At 55.2% G+C, this 20,153-nt stretch overlaps 1 protein-coding gene and 1 pseudogene across 2 annotated transcripts; both read right to left on the bottom strand.

Annotated features, from left to right (window-relative positions):
* Positions 1-3,845: 3,845 nt before the first annotated feature.
* On the bottom strand, positions 3,846-9,286 carry LOC311216461 (antigen WC1.1-like; the record flags this gene model as incomplete). Its single annotated transcript, XM_084297997.1, has 9 exons — positions 3,846-4,102; positions 4,332-4,484; positions 5,189-5,284; positions 5,948-6,088; positions 6,753-7,193; positions 7,671-7,985; positions 8,111-8,425; positions 8,506-8,832; positions 8,941-9,286. 9 exons carry the CDS (start codon positions 9,284-9,286, stop codon positions 3,846-3,848), a joined length of 2,391 nt encoding a protein of 796 aa, XP_084154123.1.
* A 9,707-nt stretch (positions 9,287-18,993) lies between these two features.
* Positions 18,994-19,945, bottom strand: LOC311216460 (olfactory receptor 14C36-like; annotated as a pseudogene). The gene has a single exon. The product of its transcript is annotated as an olfactory receptor 14C36-like (transcript).
* Between the last annotated feature and the right edge of the window lie 208 nt (positions 19,946-20,153).

Genomic DNA, 20,153 nt, shown 5'->3' with positions numbered 1-20,153 from the left:
TGCCCACCTCTCTACTGGAGGATGAGGGTTGGGATCCCTCAGGTGGATCCCATCCAGCCCTACTGACTTGTGTACATCTAAGTGCTGTAGCAGATCTCCAACCATGTCCTCATGGAATATGAGGCCCACATTCTGCTCCCCATCCCTTCCACCAATCAGGGGGATGGGTACCCAGAGAACAACTGGTCTTGCCGCTAAAGTCTGAGGCAAAGATGGTATTAAGCACCTCAGCCTTTTCTTCATCTCTTGTCACTAAGTTTCCTCCTGTATCCAGTAAAGGATGAAGATTCTCTTTAGTCCTCCTTTTTGTGTTTCTGTATGTATAAAAACATTTTGTTATCTTTAACAGCAGTAGCGAGAGTGAGCACCAGATGAGCTTTGGCCTTTCTAATTTTGTCCCTGCACAGCCTCATGACATCCTTATAGTCTTCCTGAATGGCCTGCCCTCTTTTCCAAAGGTCCTAAACCCTCTTTTTCTTCCTAAGCTCTAGCCACAACTCTCTGTTCAGCCAGGCCAGTCTTCTTCCATGCTGGCTCATCTTTGGGCACGTGGGGATGGAAAGTCTGCTCCTGAGCCTTGAAGATTTCCTTCTTGAAGAGTGCTCAATCTTTCTGGACCCCTCTGCCTTTCAGAACTGCCTCCCAAGGCACTCTGCCAACCAGTGTCCTGACCAGCTCAAAGTCTGCTTGTAGAATGCCTCATCTGTCTCCTCATCCTGGTTTGGCGGTCAATAAGATATCCCCACCACGATGCCTGCCTCGTTGGCCTTCCCGCTGACCCTAACCTATAGGTACCCAACAATATCATTCCCAGATTGAAGTTCTGCAACATCAAAACACTCCCTAATATAGAGAGCCACACCACCACCCCTTCTTTTCTGTCTGTCTCTTCTGAAGAGCCCATAACCAGTCATTGCAGCACTCCAGTCATGGGAGTGGTCCCACCACGTTCCAGTGATGGCAACCAGGTCACAGCATGCCTTTTATTTCTTTTATTTCTTTTTTATTTATTTTATTTATTTATTTATTATTTTATTTTTATTTTATTTATTCATTGCTATTGAGCAATGGCTACATTTATATTATATTGTACATGCAATAATAAAATCTCTGTTTATGGCCCAGAAGAATTAGGCACTTCAAATATCACTCAGATGTCACTCTGCCATCTCCAATATCACCTGGTGTCTGCCTCTGAACAGCTCCCTCTTGGTCTCTTTCTCCATTCAAAGTGCTGAGAGCTGAGACAAGCAGCTTCCATGCTGCCTGGTTTGTGCCCACCTGAACCAAGGCAAGAGGAATCCCAACTCCAGTGGGATTCTGTGAGGCACGGGGAGGCAGCTAAGCCCCCTTCTAGCCTCTGAACTGCAAACAAAATATGAGATGCCTGGTTTGACTCAGCTGAAACTACGGGACAATAATGGACAGCAGAAATCGTGTGTACATGGCTGCAGCTGCCTGGGACAGTGGTTTTTTCTATGCTGTGCTGCACACTGCCAATACCTTTTCCCTCCCCCTCTGCCAAGGCAATGCCTTGGATCACTTCTTCTGTGAAATTCCCCAGATCCTCAATCTCTCCTGCTCAAATGCCTACCTCAGAGAAGTTGGGCTTATTGTGCCTAGTGTGTGTTTAGCCTTTGGGTGTTTTGTTTTCCTTGTGCTTTCTTACGTGCAGATCTTCAGGGCCATGCTGAGGATCCCCTCACAGCAGAGATGAAACAGAGCCTTTTCCACATGCCTCCCTCACCTGGCTGTTGCCTCCCTGTTTCACAGCACTGCCTTTTTTGCCTACCTGAAACCCCCCTCTATGTCCTTCTCCTCCCTTAATCTTTTGCTGGCAGCTCTGTACTCGGTGGTGCCTCCAGCAGTGAACCCCCTCATCTACAGCATGAGGAATCAGGAGCTCAAGGATGTAGTATGGAAAGTGATGACTGGATGTTTTTCAGAAGGAATAAATTGCATATGGTCTTAATGTTAACTGTATACAGACCCAGAAATCTTTTTATTTTTTTTTCTATTTTTTTCTTTTTTACTTTGCTTTACTCCTCATAGTGTTTCCCACAAAGAAATACCATTGTTCATACCTTCCTACACTGTATGTACCTGTCTCACATGACTCCAAGTTTTTGTATAAATGGTGGGTCAGGCTTTCTTTGTATTTCAATAAAAGAAAGGACCATGCATTGACTTACTTGCCTGATACCCTTCCTTGTAGACCTGTGGTGGAGCTTCAGGGACACATGGCAGAGGTGGAGGGGAGAAGGATCCTGCCACAGCAGCATTGCCAGGCTGCACCTGTGATTGTTCTCTATTCTTGGATAGCACCACAGAGACAGTGAACTCACCTGCCTCTGTACACAGTGGGTGAGAGGGATAATGGCAGACAGGCTTCTTTCAGGAGGAAAGAGGGAGCTGCCAGGAGAGCCCAAGCACTCGGCAGGGACAGTGTGTGCCAGGGAGTCAGTAGCACGTGGAGCCCATAGAGCATGGTCACATCCCAGGTGGAGCCACCCTGAGGTGCTAAATCTGGGTGGGAGCAGGAAAAGCAGAGCTCTGCTACTCCAGGGAACACAGCAGGCATAGGGAAAGCTCTCTGTTGAATTGGTTGTTATACCTCAGATGAAATTTCATGGACTGAATACAGTGAATCACCCCAAAACATATCCTGACATTGGAGATGTGTTTGACTCGATGATCCTTGTGGGTCCCTTCCAGCTCGGGCTATTCCATGAGTCTCTGACTCTGAAGAAGGCCGGCCATCTGTGCCGGCTATCCATGGCCAAGGAACCACTTGTGTGGGAGGCAGTCAGTGGCAGTGCCCCCCACCAGCTGGCTCTGCCTTCCCAGCCTGACCAGCACAGCCCTGCAGAGTGCCCCCACGGCTCCACACACCACAGCCCCCTTGCTCTGCAGAGCAGCACCACCAGCTGGGGGCTGTGGGCAGCATGGGCAGGGGCTGCAGGAATGGCTGCTCAAGCCATCGTCTGCAAACTTACTGAGGGTACACTCAATCCCCTCATCTAGGCCATTAATAAAGGTATTAAACAAGATAGGCCCCAGTACCAACCCCTGGGCGATGCCACTTGTAACAGGACGCCAACTGGACTTAACTCCATTAACCACAACACACTGGGCATGGCCCTCCAGCCAGTTCTTCACCCAGAGAAGACTATACACAGCCATGAGAGATGACCCAAAGGGATTAAATAGATGCTCCAAGAGGTGTTCCAGCCCACCATCCCACTACCAAAAGCACCTCCCAGCCTGCAGCAGAGGAGCCTGCTGGGGAAGACCTGGAGGGCTGTGGGGACCCACCAGCAGGAGCTGGTGCCAAGTCCTGCCCAAGGGTCCAAGACATCTCCCCGTTCACCTCTTTTACCTGATCTTTCCCTGCCTGTGGGTGCTGGGAAGACATCCTTGGGCTTCATGGGGGCCCAAGGCAGCAGAAGGTGGGCACTGCAAGGGAGTGTCTCATGGGACTTCCCAGAGATCCACTTTGCCTGGAAACTGCCTGTGGCTGTCAGGACGGAAATGTCTCTGTCAGTAGGAATAGTGTCCAGGGACCAGGGGCTCTGTCAGCCCCAAAGCCAGACCCCGATCCTGCTGGCTCTAAGATGTGTCCCTTCCCAGCCATTGCATCTTTGAGCTCCTCTCCACTCCATCAGCCTCAGGGAGATGTCCAGAAACATGGTCAGGGAAGACTGGATCTGGGGCAAAGCCCCCAGAGGGTTTTAATATGAACAAATACCAACATGCAGCATAAAAACAGGGGAATACCAAGAAGGCAAATACCCATGTGCGTCTGCTGACTGCTGGAAAAGGGAGACCAGACCATTCCCTGATGCTCACGGCTCTCCCAGTGGCACTGAGCTCTCCTCCCTCCCGGCTGCACCCAGTTGCTCAGCAGGGCTGGGCTCTGCTGGCCTGGGGCTCTGGAACTCTTGTGCAGGGGGCTCTGGTGTCACATCCTGGGTGTCCTCATGGGGACATGCCAGAGACACCTCTTCAACATCGTCATAGCCCGTGCTCCCCAGGAAAGGTGACAAGGTGTCTCCCTCAGCTCCAGGGTCCCCAGCACTTCTCCGGGAGCGCAGGCTTCCCCCTATAAGCATCAAGGCAGGCTGCTGTGGTTGGGCCTGTGGGGTGCCCTTCGGGGCTGTTTATCACCTTCCTCGTCCTCACCAGCCTGAGACATTCAGCCCATTCTCCAAGCCCCCACAAAATATCCCAGGACAGGTTCTCCATGGATGGTCAGGCTTTCAATATGGCATGGATTCTCCTAGGCCTGGGGTTGGCACCTAGGAAGTGGCAGTGCTGCATTGCCCTCTCACCTGTGGCTGCATCCCTGCGCCCATCTCCTTCCTCTGGTGTCCTGGGCACTTCCCAGTCCCCCTGCCCAGGGACAGGATCCTCCCCAGGGTCAGAAACCTCCCCAGCATCATCATAGCCATCTGCTGGGTAACCTCCGGGCAGGACAGGGACATCTGAAAGGAGAGGGAAGGTGGTGGCAATGAGAAGAGATGTCCTGCAGAGCAGAGGATGGGAGGGTGTGTGGGGACACAGGGCTGACATGCTGCTGGTGTCAGGGTCACAGCAGAGCCTTCATGCTTCCAGCTCTGTTGATAATACTCGGTGGCACTGCTGTCCATCTGGTCTGTCTGCAGGGAGGAGAAATGGAGCCCTTCCCCCCCTCACCACCTCTTATCCCTGGGTCTGGCCACAGACCATCCTCCTCCTCATGTGCCTGGGGTAGGGCTGCATCTGGGTCAGGGACCCCTCTGAAAAGGAGGCTGCAGAGAGCTGCAGTGGGTGCTGTGGGATGAGCCCTGCTGCCCTGACTGGTGGTCAGCACTGCTGGGGATGGGCACCCACAGAGCTGGGGGTGCATGGGGAGGAGACCAGTTCCTTGGAAAGAGACAATTCTCAGAGGGACTCCAACAGCTGCCCTGGGAAAGCCCTTCACTTAGTCCTTGATTCAGGGACAAGCAAAGAGGGGCTATCCGCTCTGGGATGGGCAGAGCTGGTGGGGAAGAAGCTCCTTTTTGGGGCTCAGCACCTGGATGCTCTCCCAAAATCCCCACAGCCCAGCGATTTTGAGGACCATGGGCAGGAGCTGCAGGGCACAGCCCTGGTCTGGGGCAGGGAGAAAGGGCCCCGCAGATGTGCCTCCACAGGGACCTGCACCCACCTGAGAGACTGAACCTCGGCTGCTTCTCCCACGCCAGGCTGTAAGCGATCTCCTCGTACACGGCCTCAGGGAAGGGCTCCCCAGCTCTCCCAGAGCCTGGGGACAGAGGCAGGGCTGGTCTGGGGATGGGCAGAGAGGACCCCACTGGGCTCCCTCACCCCATTCCCTAGGCCAGCACAGGGCTGTCCCCACAGCACAGCCCCGCTGTGTTGTGTTGGCACTGCAGCCACATCCCCAGGGAGGGCAGCATCCCCATGGAGATGGTCTGGGACAGAGTCAGCCTCGCACCATCCCTTTGGAGACAGCCCTTGTGCCCCTTTGGTCCCCAGGTCATATCCCAGTGCAGACCCTGCACCAATTTCCCCATTTCTCCTCCCCATGGAGCTGCTCCATCTCTGCCCCACACATCAATAGCACAACCCGTGCTCTGCTGGGGGGTGGCTGATACAACGGTGATGGACTCCACTGCCCCATGCTCCTCCTGCCAGAGCTGCCCAGAGCACTGCCAGCAGTGCATCCTCCCCTTCTCACCCAGCCCAGCTCTCACATTTCTCTTCTCACCCCAGAACTGATGCCTCCGGCTCTGGGCTCTCTCCACCCCTTGATTTTGGTGCCCCATGGTCTGTCAGTCAGTGGGGCTGCACATGGGGCAGGAGGCAGCACACAGCTCTGTTTCTGTGCCCCAGAACACCAACACCCCCAGCACCCCCAGCCCTGCCAGGAGGCATCTACCCCCAGGACCACTGGGGAAGGACCCACCTCTGCGCCGAGCCCTGGCGCTTCGCACCTGCCCAGCCAGGAGGGCCAGGAGCAGGCAGAGGAGGGCCCCCAGGATGATGCAGATGACGACAGGCACCGAGAGTCTGTCGCTGCTGGCGGTCGGACGGCCCCGTGGGGGATCTGCATGGGCAGAAACATGGCAGGGGCAGCATCAGACAAGGGAGAGGCTGGGGGCAGGACATGCCACTCCTGACCACACAAGGCAACAGGGTCTTGGGGGGACAGGGCTGGGTGATGGGGCAGCTCCCACCCTGCTGGGTCCATCACAGACTTCTCCCAGCTGCTTCGGCTTTCTGGGAGTCTCACAGCCCAGCAAGGAGCCCCTTCCCCTGGCTGTGGGTCACAGCGTGGACATGGACAGCCCCAGCCCTGGGGAAGGACAGCTTACCTGCTTGCAAGGGGGGTGTTGCTGTCCTGGGTGCAGCTGCAGGGGAGCAGAGGAGCTGGGCTGAGAGGCTGGGGCTGTGGCACCAGGCAGCCTCCCTGGCAAATGACCCCAGCATGTGCCACCTGAATTGTCCCTCCTTTGGGGCTGGGCAGGGTGGCAAGGACAGGGCCCAGCACCACTGCTCTGGGCTGCTCACAGGACAGTGCAGGCAGCCCAGGGGATGTGCTGGCACATCCAGCCCCACAGAGGCTGCTCCCCACCCAACACCACCCCCCCACTCTGCAGGAACCTCCTTGACTGTGAAAACTCTGGGGCTGTGCAAGTATCCAGCAGGGCAGACACCCAAGCCAGCTCCTTGCCAAGACACCAGCCATGTCTCCCAGCCCCACTGCTCACCTGAGCAATGCACAGCCGCATCTGCCTTATGCTGGCAGGCACCGCTGTCCCCTGGCTGGGCCCAGCAGTCCTGCAGAGACAGCTCCGTCCCCCTGCACTCCATCAGCCACATGGGGCCCGTCCCCTCTCCAGCAACAGCCTGGCCCAGGGCATAGACCGCGGGGCCACAGCCCAGCTGCCTGCACGCCACCTCGGCATCCCGCATGTCCCAGGCATTGTCACACAGCGTCCCCCAGGTGCCGCGGTGCCAGATCTCCACTCTGCCCGTGCAGCTGTCCTTGCCTCCCACAGCGCGGATCTTCTCCCTGTCTGAGGAGGCAGAGACCTCCCATGGCACCAGGACAGCTGGGACAGCCCTGCCAGGTGAGGGGGGCATGTGCAGGGGCAGCTCTTTACCTGTGCACCTGGTGGAGTTGGGGCATGCAGCCACCTGCGTCCTTTCTGTCCATGTCCAAAAGGAAAGAGAAGTTGGGCTGAAAAGGGCTTCTCTGGGGGTCATGCAGAAGAAAGCAGGGCTGACCTCTGCTTGCACGTCCCCATGCTGGGTCAGGGCAGCAGCAGGTCCTCATTCATTCCTCCCACACATCACTGCACGGGGGACCCGAGTGCTTGGCCCCACAAGGTCCCTGGTTCACAGAGCAGCAGGAGGCTGTCCCAGGAGGGGCAACTTCTTAAAGCCCTGCATGGTCTCCTCTGAGACCTTGCCTGGAGTTGCCTCTGCATCCCCCAGGGAGCTGCTGGCAGCCCTGCTGTTGACTGCTGCTGGTGGACATGGGTGGCTCTGAGAGCTGAAGTCACCTTTGTACCACTAGCAGCAACAGGGTCTAATGCAGAAAGTTGGAACCTCTGGGTTCCTTCTCTGCATTTCACCATGTCCAGTGGGGAGCAGGACCTGGTGCCTTGATGGCTCAGTTTTACCTTTGCAGGTGATGTGGGTCTCTTCTCGGAGGTCAGTACACGACTGTGGATGCCAGGGATCAGAGGGACACTGCCAGAAGGAGCTGTTGCTCTTCCCACACTCCACGCGATCCAGCCACGCAATGCCAGACAGCTTGGCATAATTAGAACGTGTTTCCCGTTCCCCTTCCTTCCCGCAGCCCAGCTCCTTGCACACCAGTGACACCGTCTCGGTGGTCATGGAGTTGGAGCAAACGCTGCCCCACGTCCCGTTGTAGAAAACCTGCAGGCGCCCAGAGCAGCCATCGCTGTTCTCCAGCCTCAAGGCCATGAACTCTGGAAGGAGGAAAGGCCCCAGGGACGTCCTTGGTTGTCAGCCACTGAAGGCCTTGGCCCTAACTGGCTCTGCCCTCACCCTGGTCTCACTGGCCACAGCTCCCAGCCCCACTCCCAGCACAGACCTGAACAGATAACTCCCGCGTCCTCCTTGTGCCTGCAGTCGTGCTGCCCCCAGGCCTCAGCAGGGCAGTCCCAGAGAGCAGCTTCGGCCCCGGAGCAGTTGACGCCATCCAGCCAGATCTGCCCGGAGCCCTCCCCAAACCGAGCAGAGCCGGCTGCCTCCAGGGCCCCTCCGCAGCCCAGCTGGCGGCAAACGACGGCGGCGTCGGCCAGGTCCCAGGCGTCATCGCAGACGGTGCCCCAGCGCCCCTGGTAGTAGATCTCCACTCTCCCGGCACAGCGCCCGGCCCCGTCCACCAGCCGGACCCGCCGGCTCCCTGCAGCGGGGAGAACCCCAACGCTCAGGGGCTGGCTGCCCTCCCAGCCTGACACCTGGGGGACGTGCAGCACCACTCACCCCGGCACACGACCCCCACGTCCTCCTTGATTCCTGTTGCAGGGTGGCTCTGAGGCAGGGAGGTGTTGCAGAGGCTCAGGTCAGCCTCGTGCCCTGCACACCGCACCCCACGCAGCCCCACAGGTCCTTGTCCTCGCTCGGCCCTCACGGGGGTGTAGGCTGCCTCTGCCTCTCCGCACTGCAGCTGCCGGCACACCACGCTGGCCTCCTGCATGTCCCACTGCTCATCCAGGACTCTGCCCCACGTCCCGTGCTGGAAGACCTCCACGCGCCCGTCGCACCGGCTCTCTCCACCCACCAGCCGTACAGACATGTTGCGAGCCGGGCCTGATGAGAGCAGAAATTCAGCCTGGTGCTGCAATGGGGTCCAAAACTTTGTGTGGCCGTGTCACATACCAGGGGCAAATGGACTCTGCAGCACTGCCCAGCACTCACCTGAGCAAATGACAGCAGCAGCGTTCTCCTGGGAGCACGGCGAGGCCCCCAGGGCAGTCACCGGGCACTGCCCCAGGTGGGCTTCAGTCCCGTCACAGTGGAACGAGTCTCTCCAGACGGGGCCGGTTCCTCTCCCAAAATGCCCTCCTCCAGGAATGGACTCAGCAAAGCCACAGCCGAGGTGCCGACAGAGAACGTGGGCGTCCGAGAGGTCCCAGCGGGAGGCACAGAGGGTGCCCCATGTCCCCAGCACGTCGACCTCCACCCTGCCCTCACACGCTTTGCTGCCGTTCACCAGCCTGAACCCTGTGTACTCAAGGACAAAGGAGGGTGAGAGAGGCCACATTTGCGCTCTTGCTCTCACAGGAGCTGCAGGAGTGGCCAAAGAGACAGCGTGCCTTTCTCCTCCTGCAGCACTCTCATTTTAGGGCTGCAGACCACCACCTCACCCCACCTGTCCCCCACCCAGCACAGCCCAGTGCCCACCCTGCCCCCACCACAACCCCAGTGTCCATCATCCCACTCTCCCACCCCAAGTCCTTACGTGTGCAGGTGACATGAGTGCCATTGCTGTGGGTGCAGGGCTGGTCCCTGGTGGCCGCCGTGGGGCAGAAGGAGAGGACGGATTCATTCCCCACACACTGCAGCTCTCTGTCCCAGACAGGACCGGCCCCTTCTCCCAGCTGAGCTGCCCCATGGACAGACAGGGCTGTGCCACACTGCAGCTCCCTGCAGACCACCTCGGCAGCTTTGGCACCAAAGTGGGAGTGACAGACAGCTTTCCACTGGTCCCCGTCGTGGACCTCCAGACTTCCTGAGCAGGGGCTGTCCCCTCCGACCAGCCGGACAAATCCTGGAGCAACCAAGGAGACCTGTGAGTTCCCAGAGCCCTCTGGCAATTCTGTGCCCACCTCCCACCTCATCCCTAAGGCAGCCGCATGCAGAGCCCCATGGCCAGCCCTGCAGCTCTCAGTGGGTACTGATGGCAAAAACATGTCAGGGCTCCCCTGCTGTTCCTCAGAAAACTGCTGAGCACCCATGGGCTGCCCTCTCTCCCAGCCCCCAGCCACAGGCACTGCTCAAACTGTTGCTGCCCGGAGTCCCTGGGCTGCCCAGCCCCAGACCCAGCACAGCAGCACCCGCAGCACGTGGGCAAAGGGAAACAGGCTCAGGAACTCGGGGCTACTTCAGCCTGCTCTGCCCCACAAGGCTCAGGCCAGTTAGAAGAAATCCTTGGAACTGCCCAAAAGCCCCCCTGTTCCCAGGGAATGCTGGGGCTCTTGGGGAGCTCCTGCTAGATGGGGCACATCGGGGGATCCTCTGCAAAGGGGGGTCCTCCGGTAGGGACAGTGTGGTGCTGGACATGCACGTCCCCAGCCAGCTACCATGCATGGGTCAGGAAAGCAGGCAGAGAGCAGCCCTGGGCTGACACGAGCTCCCGGTGTGAGGGCAGGCAGAGAGGAGAGCCAGGAGGTGCTGGCACAGCCCCTGTGGCACAGGGCACGCAGGAGAGCCTGAGCAGTGGGTCAGCACTGCCTGGAGGGGCTGTGTCTCTGGGGGCTGGCTCTCATGGGGTGACCCCAGGACATGAACAAGGTGCCACTTGCCACCCTGCTTGTCTGCCCAAGCCCAGTGCTCCTGCCCTCTGAGCAGCCCCTCTGCTTTGGCTGAGGTTCTCTTGTCTGCTGGGGGTACAACCCAAAAGTCCTGGGCCATTGCACGCCCTTCCCTGAGGCTGCTGTTGGCTGGGGGAGCTGCTCTAGATTCCCCTGGCATAGGGACCAGCCTGCCAGACAGGGCCTGGGCGAATGGGAGGAGAAAGATGGGAACCAGGCAGCACAATGGGGAAGATTGAGGGCTTTCCTCTCCCAGCCCCAGGCATCTCCCTAGGCTTGGCTACTCCAGCTTCATGGCCAGGCTGGATGTGCCCCCACTGGGCTTTCCCCAGGGACAAGGGACACCAGCAGTGACAGACCCAGCTCAGAGTGCAACTTGACACACAGAGCCATGTTCTGGTGTCCACTTGCTGCTTCCTGAGGTCACAGCCAGGTCCCTTAGAAGTGTCCTCGTCCCAGAAGTAGGGAACAAGTTCAGTCCTTACCTGAGCATGTCACTCCAGCATCCCAGCTGTGATAGCAATATGTTTGACCCCATCCACTGTGTGTGCAGTCAGACAGGGCAGACTCGGTGCCACGACAGCCAACATAACTCATCCAAATGTGCCCAGATCCCGGCCCAAAGTGTGCATTCTGATGAGCTTTGAGAGCAACCCCACAGCCCAGCTGCCTACAAACCACTGCAGCATCGGACATGTCCCAGTTGTGATGGCACACGGTCCCCCACTGGTCCTGGTGTTTCACCTCCACTCTCCCAGCACAGCGACTGCCGCCATCCGCCAGCCTCACCTCCGCAGCCCCTTCAAACACCAACACAGGAAGGGTCAGGAGAGTTTTAAGCCCCACATTGCATGTCCGTGAGGACCCCCTCCCCAGGCAGACTCCCAGTTCCCAGGGTGGGATCCCTGTCCCCATAGGCTGTCTCAGGGGCAGTGGGGGGTTCCTCCTCTCCCCATGGGCTATGCTGGGCTGGGGATACCCAGCTCTAGCCCTCCTGGGCCATTTGCTGCCCCACAGCCCTCACCACCTCCTTCCACCCCAGCGGACCCCTGCCCCCACCCATGCCCACCCCCACACAGCCCCCAGCCCTGCATGGGGCTCCCACTCTTCCCCATCCCAGTGTCCCCCAAACAGACCCATGCCCCTGAGCAGCTTCCATTGCCCATTGTCTGCCACAGGCACCTCCCAAACCCACTGTCTGGGTTGACCACAAAAATATCGACAGCCCACATTCCTTCCCAATCCCTGTTGTCAGACAGGCCCCTGTGCTTGACCAGGGCCCCCAAGAAGAACACCTCTTGGTGCAGATGCCCCAGTCCCCTTCTGTTAATGGGACACAACCTGCCCTCCTGGAGTCCGTGTTTCCCTAGATCCCAGGGGCAGGGAACAGCACACAACCCCCCTGGGGCACCCCAGACATTGGCTGTGCCCTGGAGATCACTGAGGGCCATTCACTGTCTGGGCCTTCTCCAGACCCAGAGACACCGAGCTGGGGAACAAGGGGTCGCAAAAAGGTACCCAAGGACAAGGAGTCTAGAAATGAAGCCAGGTGTGGGCTGCCAAAAACATGGGAGATGTGAAAATGGATTACCCCCTCCCACCCAGACAGGCACAGATTAAAGAACAGAGCTGAGAGACTGAGCACCTTCTGCCTCTCACATGAGTGGTGCCTGAAAACAACCCCACTCCCAGAGAGATCCCAATGGTCCCACTGCTGCCCATTGTCCCAAGGTTGTTGAAAACAGAAGCTGGCACTTACCTCTGCATGGCTGCACCCAGAGGAACAGCCACAGCACCCAAGGGAAAAGGAGTCCCTCTGTCCCCATCCTGAGGCTCCTGTCCTGACAGCACAGCCCTGATGCTGCAGCTCCTGGGGACCCACAGTGAAACGGTGATGATGGGAGGGCAATATATCTGTGCAGATGCTGTCCCAGCTGCAGGAGGAGCCAATCGAAGCAGCAGGCACCTTTTTAGACGTTATCGGCACTTATCTCCCCTCCGACGCAGCCCAGCTCTCCAATGAACTTCTCCAGCGCTCCTCATGACCATATATGAGGGACGGCTCCGCTGCGGCTCTCACGTCACTGCGGTGGGAGATCATCGTGGGGTAGGGCTGGGTGTGGGGGCAGCTGGCCCTGACACCCCTTGCAGCCTGCTGTGGGAGCACGGAGCATCTCCTAAGCTGTAGCATCCAAGAGCCCAAGGTGCGATTGTCCGGCCGTCTCTGAGCCATGGGATCCACAGGGCTGGTCCTGCAGCAGGGCTGTCAGGCTGGGAAGGGACCAGCCCCTGCCCCTGCTACAGCCCCCTCTGTGCTGGCAGCAGCAGCTGGGAAAGGCCCTTGGGCAGGGCCAGAGCCCCATGCTGGGAGCGCTGGCTGTCCCGTCCCTCCCCAGGGAGCTTCCTGTGGGGTCCCGGCAGCAGCCAGAGCTGGTCCAGGGCCTGCCCTGGCAGCAGAGCTGCAGCCCAGAGCCTCAGGCGTCTCCCTGGCTCTCAGCGTGTCACCCAGGGGCCGTTATTCCCCGCGGCGGGTCGGGAGCTGGAGCCTGCCTGCCACTGCAGGTGCACAAACCGCAGCCCACGTGACATGGCGCCCAGGCAGGAAGACGGTGGTTTCCTCCTGGCCCCGTGCCCAGGCATGGCCCTGCGGTGCCTCCCAGCCTCCTCACAGCTCCAAGCCTGGCACAGTCCAAGAAGTGTTGGGACAATGCTCTCAGATGTACAGTTTATTATATATATATATAAATATAAATACACACATATATATACATTTTATATTTTTAATAGAACACATGCTTTTATGAATATATACAATATATATATATTACTTATACATTATTATATTTTTTATATTTTATTAGATTAAATATTATTCTTATATATTTCATGTATTATTATATAGTTCATATTATAATATATAATTACCAATATTATATTATAGATTATATTATATTTTTATTTGATAAATATTTTTATTACATAAAGTATTCCAGTATATTATACTGTATTATGTTATATTATACAGTATAATATATTATATTAATTATATTATATATTTTATCTTATTTTATTTTATTTTTCATTAAATTAATTTTACATGTATTATACACATGTAAAAGGTTTATTTTTTATAAATCTATACATTATATATTTTAGTATTTTTAAAATATATTTACAGTTTGTATAGTTTTTTAGATACATATATAATTTATTTTATTGTCTGGTTGCTGGAGTTTGACTCACTGATCCTTGATTCTTTCCAACTCGGGCTATTTCATGATTCTGCCCAATACAGCTCCAGGTGATGCCATAGCATCTTCACCTGCCATGGGCCTGCTCCTGGCCTATATTCAGACAGCAATGACCTCACAAACACCTACACAAGTTCTTGGCCTGTTCCAGGCCTGCCACCTCCTCAGGCACCAGTGACCTCACAGGTACCTGTACAATCCGTGGGCCTTGCCCTGACCTATCAGCTAATTGATCACCAGTGACCTCCCCACAGACCCACACAAGCTATGTGCTTATTCCTGGCCTCCTGGCTTCTCAGGCACCAGGGTCCTCCCAGCATCTAGCACAGGCCACCCTTGCTCTCAGCCAGTTAGTTACACAGGCACCACTGGCATCCAAATGACATCCACAGGCCAGGGGACTGCTCCTGGCCTATCAACTCCTCATCTGACCATGACCTCATAGGCACATGTTGCCTAATGGAAGGTGTCCCTGCCTGTAGCAGAGGGATGTGGACTAGATGGTCACTAGAATTCCTACAACCCAAACCATTCTATGACTCTGTGATTCTCTGATATCCGTGCAGCTGATGCATACTCGCCATGGAAGTAGTCAGGCTCCAGTGACCTCCCAAGAACTTATATGGCCATGCACCTGCTCCTGCCCTATTGGCTACTCAGCCAGGAGTGGCATCACAGGTACATTTCCCAGGCATGGGTCTCCTTCCTGCCTGTCATCTTCTCAGGCTCCTGTGACCTCACAAGCTCTTACGAGAGCTGTGGGCCTGCTGCTGGTCTGTCAGCTCCACAGGCACCACTGACCTGAGCACCACATAGACACCTGTTTGGTTTCTGTTCCCAATGAAGTAGTGTGATGCACCAGTAGACAGGTGCCTGGGGTTTCTGTTGTATTTCAGGAATAATCAAGCATGGGGTGCCATCGCTGACATGACATCATAAGCTCCCAAAGACCCACACAAGACATATGCTTATTCCTGGCCTACTGGCTTCTCAGGCACCAGGGTCCTCACAACACCTAGCACAGGCCACCCTTGCTCTCAGCCTGTCAGCTACTCAGGCACCACTGTTATCACAGGAATATTCACCTGCCATGGGCCTGCTCATGGCCTATCAGATCTTCAGCTGACAGTGACCTCATAAACACAGATAATCTACTGGAAGATGCTAGTGTCCCTGTCCAAGACGGACGGTGGCTGCTCATGTTCAGCTGGCTGTTGACCAACATCCCCAGGTGCTTTTCTTCTGGACAGCTTTCCAGCCACTCTTCCCCAAGCCTATGCTACTGCATGGGGTTGTTATGATCCAAGTGCAGAAGCATTGTTGAATGTCATGTGATTGGACTCAGTCCATCAATCTAGCCTTTCCAGATCCCTCTGCAAAGCTTTCCCACCCTCAAGCAGATCAACTGTCCCACCTAACTTCTTGTCATTTGCAGATATACTGAGGGTGTACTTGATCCTCTCATTCGGATCATAGATCTAAATATTAAATAAAACTGGACCCAATCCCAAGCCCTGGGGAATGTCACTGATGACTAAGCTGAACATCTGGTCAACTGACACCAACTGGACTGAACTCCCTTCACTCCTTCACTCTTTGAGTATGGCCATTTAGAAAGTTCTTCAACCAGCAAACTGTACACTTGTCCAAGCCATGAGCGTCCAGATGGGTTGTCATTCTGCAGGGCTACTTCTGGTGAGGCTGAGTGAATACTAAGATGTAGCTCCTTCTTTTATGCTTTTTCTAATGCCCTGTTCTCAGTCCTTTCAAACCAACTAAGCATGAATCTGGTGCTTGTGATGAGCTGGTGCTCAGGTCGTGTTCCAGTTACTTGCTATATCATGTATCATTGTTGTTGAGTTTGTACAGCACTGGCATTCTCGCACTCCCTTGTATCTCTGTTTGCTTGAGTCTGCGGTGTCAATGGTAGTTCAGGAAGACTGGGAGGGGAGTGGCTTCAGGGGAAGCACGAGGTTGCTTCTGTCACAGTGGGACTTTGGTCTGCCTGCACAGTTCAGTGGCTCAAGCTGTGACACAGCCAGGAGTTCCACACTTCAAGGGAATCCCAAAGGTAGTTCCTTCCTGAAGGGCGATGCCATCCTGAGTCCTGTCCTTGCCTGTGCAACATCTATCAAAGTGTCGATACAAGTTTGTCCTCATAAGAAAGGCCCCATCACAATGGGCTGCCTAGAGCTGGGCTCCTCTCTACAGTTCTGACCTGGAGTCTTCTCCTGCAGGGCCTCTCCGTGGACTGCATCCTCCTTCAGGCCACATCCACCTGCTCCCACGTGGGGTCTTCCATCAGTTGCCATGTGGAGATCTGCTCCAACATGGTGCACCATGGGCTGCAGGGCAACTTCTGCTCTGCCACCTGGAGCACTTCCACACCCTATTTCTTCATTGACCTTGGTGTCTGCAGGGTTGTTTCTCTCAGCTTCATGAGGCCAAACTGCTTCAGTTAAGTGACTAAACCAAAAGAATGCAGGATTTGGGGATTAGGTGTTCAGGTTAGGGTTTAGGGATTAGATCTTGCCTTCCAGGGTTAGTGGTTGGGCAGAGTATTAGAGGGAGGCCTGTGTTTACTGCTTTGGGTTCTAGTCTGTGTCTAGTGTAGAGACTATGTTATGTTACATTGGGATTTTCTTCAGGGCTCTGTTGAGGAATTATGTTAGGGCTGGAATTCAATGCTAGGGATGAAAGGCCGAGGAATAGGGTAAGAAATGAGCTAAGAGTGTATGGTAAGGCCTTATGGATTTGGGACTTGGCTAACCCATGCCAGGTGAGGTTTGAGGTTGGGGTAAGAGTAGTGGATTCCTTGCAGAGAGAGGGATAGCATTTAGATGTAGGGGTAAGTAGGGCTTACGGTTACTGCTTCAAAATATTTCCAGGGCTTGACCTGGATGTTTTCCTAGTAAGTGTTGCAGCAGCACAGCCTTGCCTGAACCCCTCTCACCTCTTCCAGATCTTTCCTTTCTGTTAGCCAAGTCCCTCTTCTCTCCCCCAAATCTCCCACCTTTATTCTCTCAGCTTTCCCCTGGTCTCCCCAAATGTGTCACCCTGTTGGGGGCAGCTTTCTGAAGGCCTTTACGACCTCAGAGGCTCTGCCTCCCTGCTGTTGGCCAGCCAGGTGCTGGGACAGAAGTTACCTCACAGCCAGCATCCACAGGGCTACAAGGAACTGTTGTGCTCAGCAGGCCTCTTCCCAGCCCATCCAGGAATAGCCGGTGTAGGGGATGCCCTGCACAATCCCTCAGGTACCCTGTGGGCTGAGCAACTCATGCTTCAGAACACCTCCCACATGTCTGGACTCACATTTCCCTGGGAGTTCTTCAGCTCCTTCAGGGCATCCTGAAGGAAATGACCACCTCAATATGCAAAAAAATTATCAAGTACTGAGTGCACATGTTAGGGAAGTGTTCAAAACTCTCTGTGGTAGGTGGGAAAGTCTTCATGTCTAGATTTGTTTCATTCAAGTGCATTCCCAGGGCACATTGCCATCAAAGGAAAGTGACCTTGCGTCACTGTCTGTCCCACAGTATACTCCTAGGGAATATCTTATGGAACTTCTGCTCACTGGTAGTCATCTCTCCATGCCCACATCTTGTGCACTCTCATATGGAGAATAAAGACATGGACTCCTGATACATTAATTCGATATCCCTCAGAGGAGGAAATATAAACCACTTGTGTAAGCTGTGGCAAGAGCCCAGTCTGGGAATGGTGGTTGCAAGGAGCTGTTCTGGGACCATTGCCCTGAGGCAGCATTTCCCAGAGTGTCCAGAGAACAGTGGTCCATCCCAGCCCCTGCTCTGATGGTCCTCCCTGTCTCACCCAGGAGGCCAGCTCAGCCCAGACCCTCCAAAGCTCTCCACACCTCCATCTCCTATCCTCTCCCAACCCAGCCCAGAAGAGCATCCCAGGCTGGGCCGACCCCAAAGCATCAAATGGAGAAGTGGAGGTCAGTCGCAGTGTCCCTGCTGCTGCCATCTGCAGGAGATTCCCCTCCCACAGGCATCCTGCAGCCCCCCAGGCCAGCCCCACTCCCCAGCACAGCACAGCACCACACTGCTGGCCCTGGGGCTCCTCAAGCAACACCATTGCGCACCCAAAGTGCCCTGCTCTGCTCCCAGGACACCCCATGTCCCACACAGCCTTGCCCCAGCCCAGCACGTCTGGGCTGGCCTGAGCAGCCATTCCTGCAGCCCCTTCCCATGCTGCCCACAGCCCCCAGCTGGTGGTGCTGCTCTGCAGAGCAAGGGGGCTGTGGTGCGTGGGGCTGTGGGGGCACTCTGCAGGGCCGTGCTGGTCAGGCTGGGAAGGCAGAGCCAGCTGGTGGGGGGCACTGCCACTGACTGCCTCCCACACAAGTGGTTCCTTGGCCATGGATAGCCGGCACAGATAGCCGGCCTTCTTCAGAGCCAGAGACTCATGGAATAGCCCGAGCTGGAAGGGACCCACAAGGATCATTGAGTCAAACACATCTCCAATGTCAGGATATGTTTTGGGGTGATTCACTGTATTCAGTCCATGAAATTTCACCAGAGGTATAACAACCAATTCAAAAGAGAGCTTTCCCTATGCCTGCTGTGTTCCCTGGAGTTGCAGAGCTCTGCTTTTCCTTTTCCCACCCAGATTTAGCACCTCAGGGTGGCTCCACCTGGGACGTGCCCGTGCTCTATGGGTTCCATGTGCTACTGACTCCTGGGCACACACTGTCCCTGCCAAGTGCTTGGGGTCTCCAGGAAGCTCCCGCTTTCCTCCAGAAAGATGCCTGCCTGCCATCATCCCTCTCGCCTATTGTGTACAGAGGCAGGTGAATTCACTGTCTCTGTGGTGCTATCCAAGAATAGGGAACAATCACAGGTACACCCTGGCAGTGCTGCTGTGGCAGGATTCTTCTCCCCTCCACCTCTGCCATGTGTCCCTGAAGCTCCACCACAGGTCTACAAGGAAGGGTATCAGGCAAGTAAGTCAATGTATGGTCCTTTCTTTTATTAAAATACACAGAAAGCCTGACCCACCATTTATACAAAGACTTGGAGTCATGTGAGACAGGTACATACAGTGTAGGAAGGTATGACCAACGATGTTTCTTTGTGGGGAACACTATGAGAACTAAAGCAAAGTAAAAAAGAAAAAAAAATAGAAAGAAATAAAAAGATTTCTGGGTCTGTATACAGTTAACATTAAGAACACAGGCAGTTTATTCCTTCTGAAAAACCTCCATTCATCACTTTCCACATGGCTTCCTTCAGCTCCTGATTCCTCATGCTGTAGATGAGGGGGTTCAATGCTGGAGGCACCACCGAGTACAGAACTGCCAGCAGAAGATTAAGGGAGGAGAAGGACATAGAGGGGGGGTTTCAGGTAGGCAAAAAAGGCAGTGCTGATGAACAGGGAGACCACGGCCAGGTGAGGGAGGCATGTGGAAAAAGCTTTGTGCCGGCCCTGCTGTGAGGGGATCCTCAGCACGGCCCTGAAGATCTGCAGGTAAGAAAGCACAAGGAAAACAAAACACCCAAAGGCTCAACACACACTAGGCACAATAAGCCCAACTTCTCTGAGGTAGGCATCTGAGCAGGAGAGCTTGAGGATCTGGGGAATTTCACAGAAGAACTGGTCCAGGGCATTGCCTTGGCAGAGGGGGAGGGAAAAGGTATTGGCAGTGTGCAGCACAGCATACAGAAAGCCACTTCCCCAGGCAGCTGCTGCCATGTTGACACAAGTTTTGCTGGCCTTTATGGTCCCGTAGTGCAGGGGTTTGCAGATGGCAATGTAGCGGTCATAGGCCATGATGATGAGAAGAGAAAACTCTGCTGAGATGAAAAAGAAAAAGAATAAAACTTGTATAGCACATTCCGAGTAGGAGATGGTCCTGGTGTCCCAGAGGGAATTGGCCATAGCTTTGGGAACAGTGGTGGAGATGTATCCCAGGTCTAGGAGGGTGAGGTTGAGGAGGAAGAAGTACATGGGGGTGTGGAGGCAGTGGTCGCAGGCTATGGCTGTGAGGATGAGGCCGTTGCCCAGGAGGGCAGCCAGGTAGATGCCCAGAAAGAGCGCGAAGTGCAGGAGCTGCAGCTTGCGTGTGTCTGCGAATGGCAGGAGGAGGAACTCTGTGGGGAAGCTGCTGTTGGACATTTGCTGCCTCAGGGAATGGTTGGCTGTCCATGGAGGAAAAGACTGTGTCAACTTAGAAAAACTTCTCTGCACAAAACCTCATTTGTGTTTCACAGAAACCCTCCCCACAAGACGTACTGTCTATTCCCTATGAGCTCTGTTTCTTTCTGTCTAAGGGTGCCTAAGGGATCAGGTGGATCATCTGTGTGATCAGCATGATTCAGTACTG

Source organism: Netta rufina (assembly GCF_964035555.1).
Source record: "Netta rufina genome assembly, chromosome: 18".
NCBI classification, from domain to species: domain Eukaryota; kingdom Metazoa; phylum Chordata; class Aves; order Anseriformes; family Anatidae; genus Netta; species Netta rufina.
This window is presented reverse-complemented; position numbering and strand designations above follow the sequence as displayed.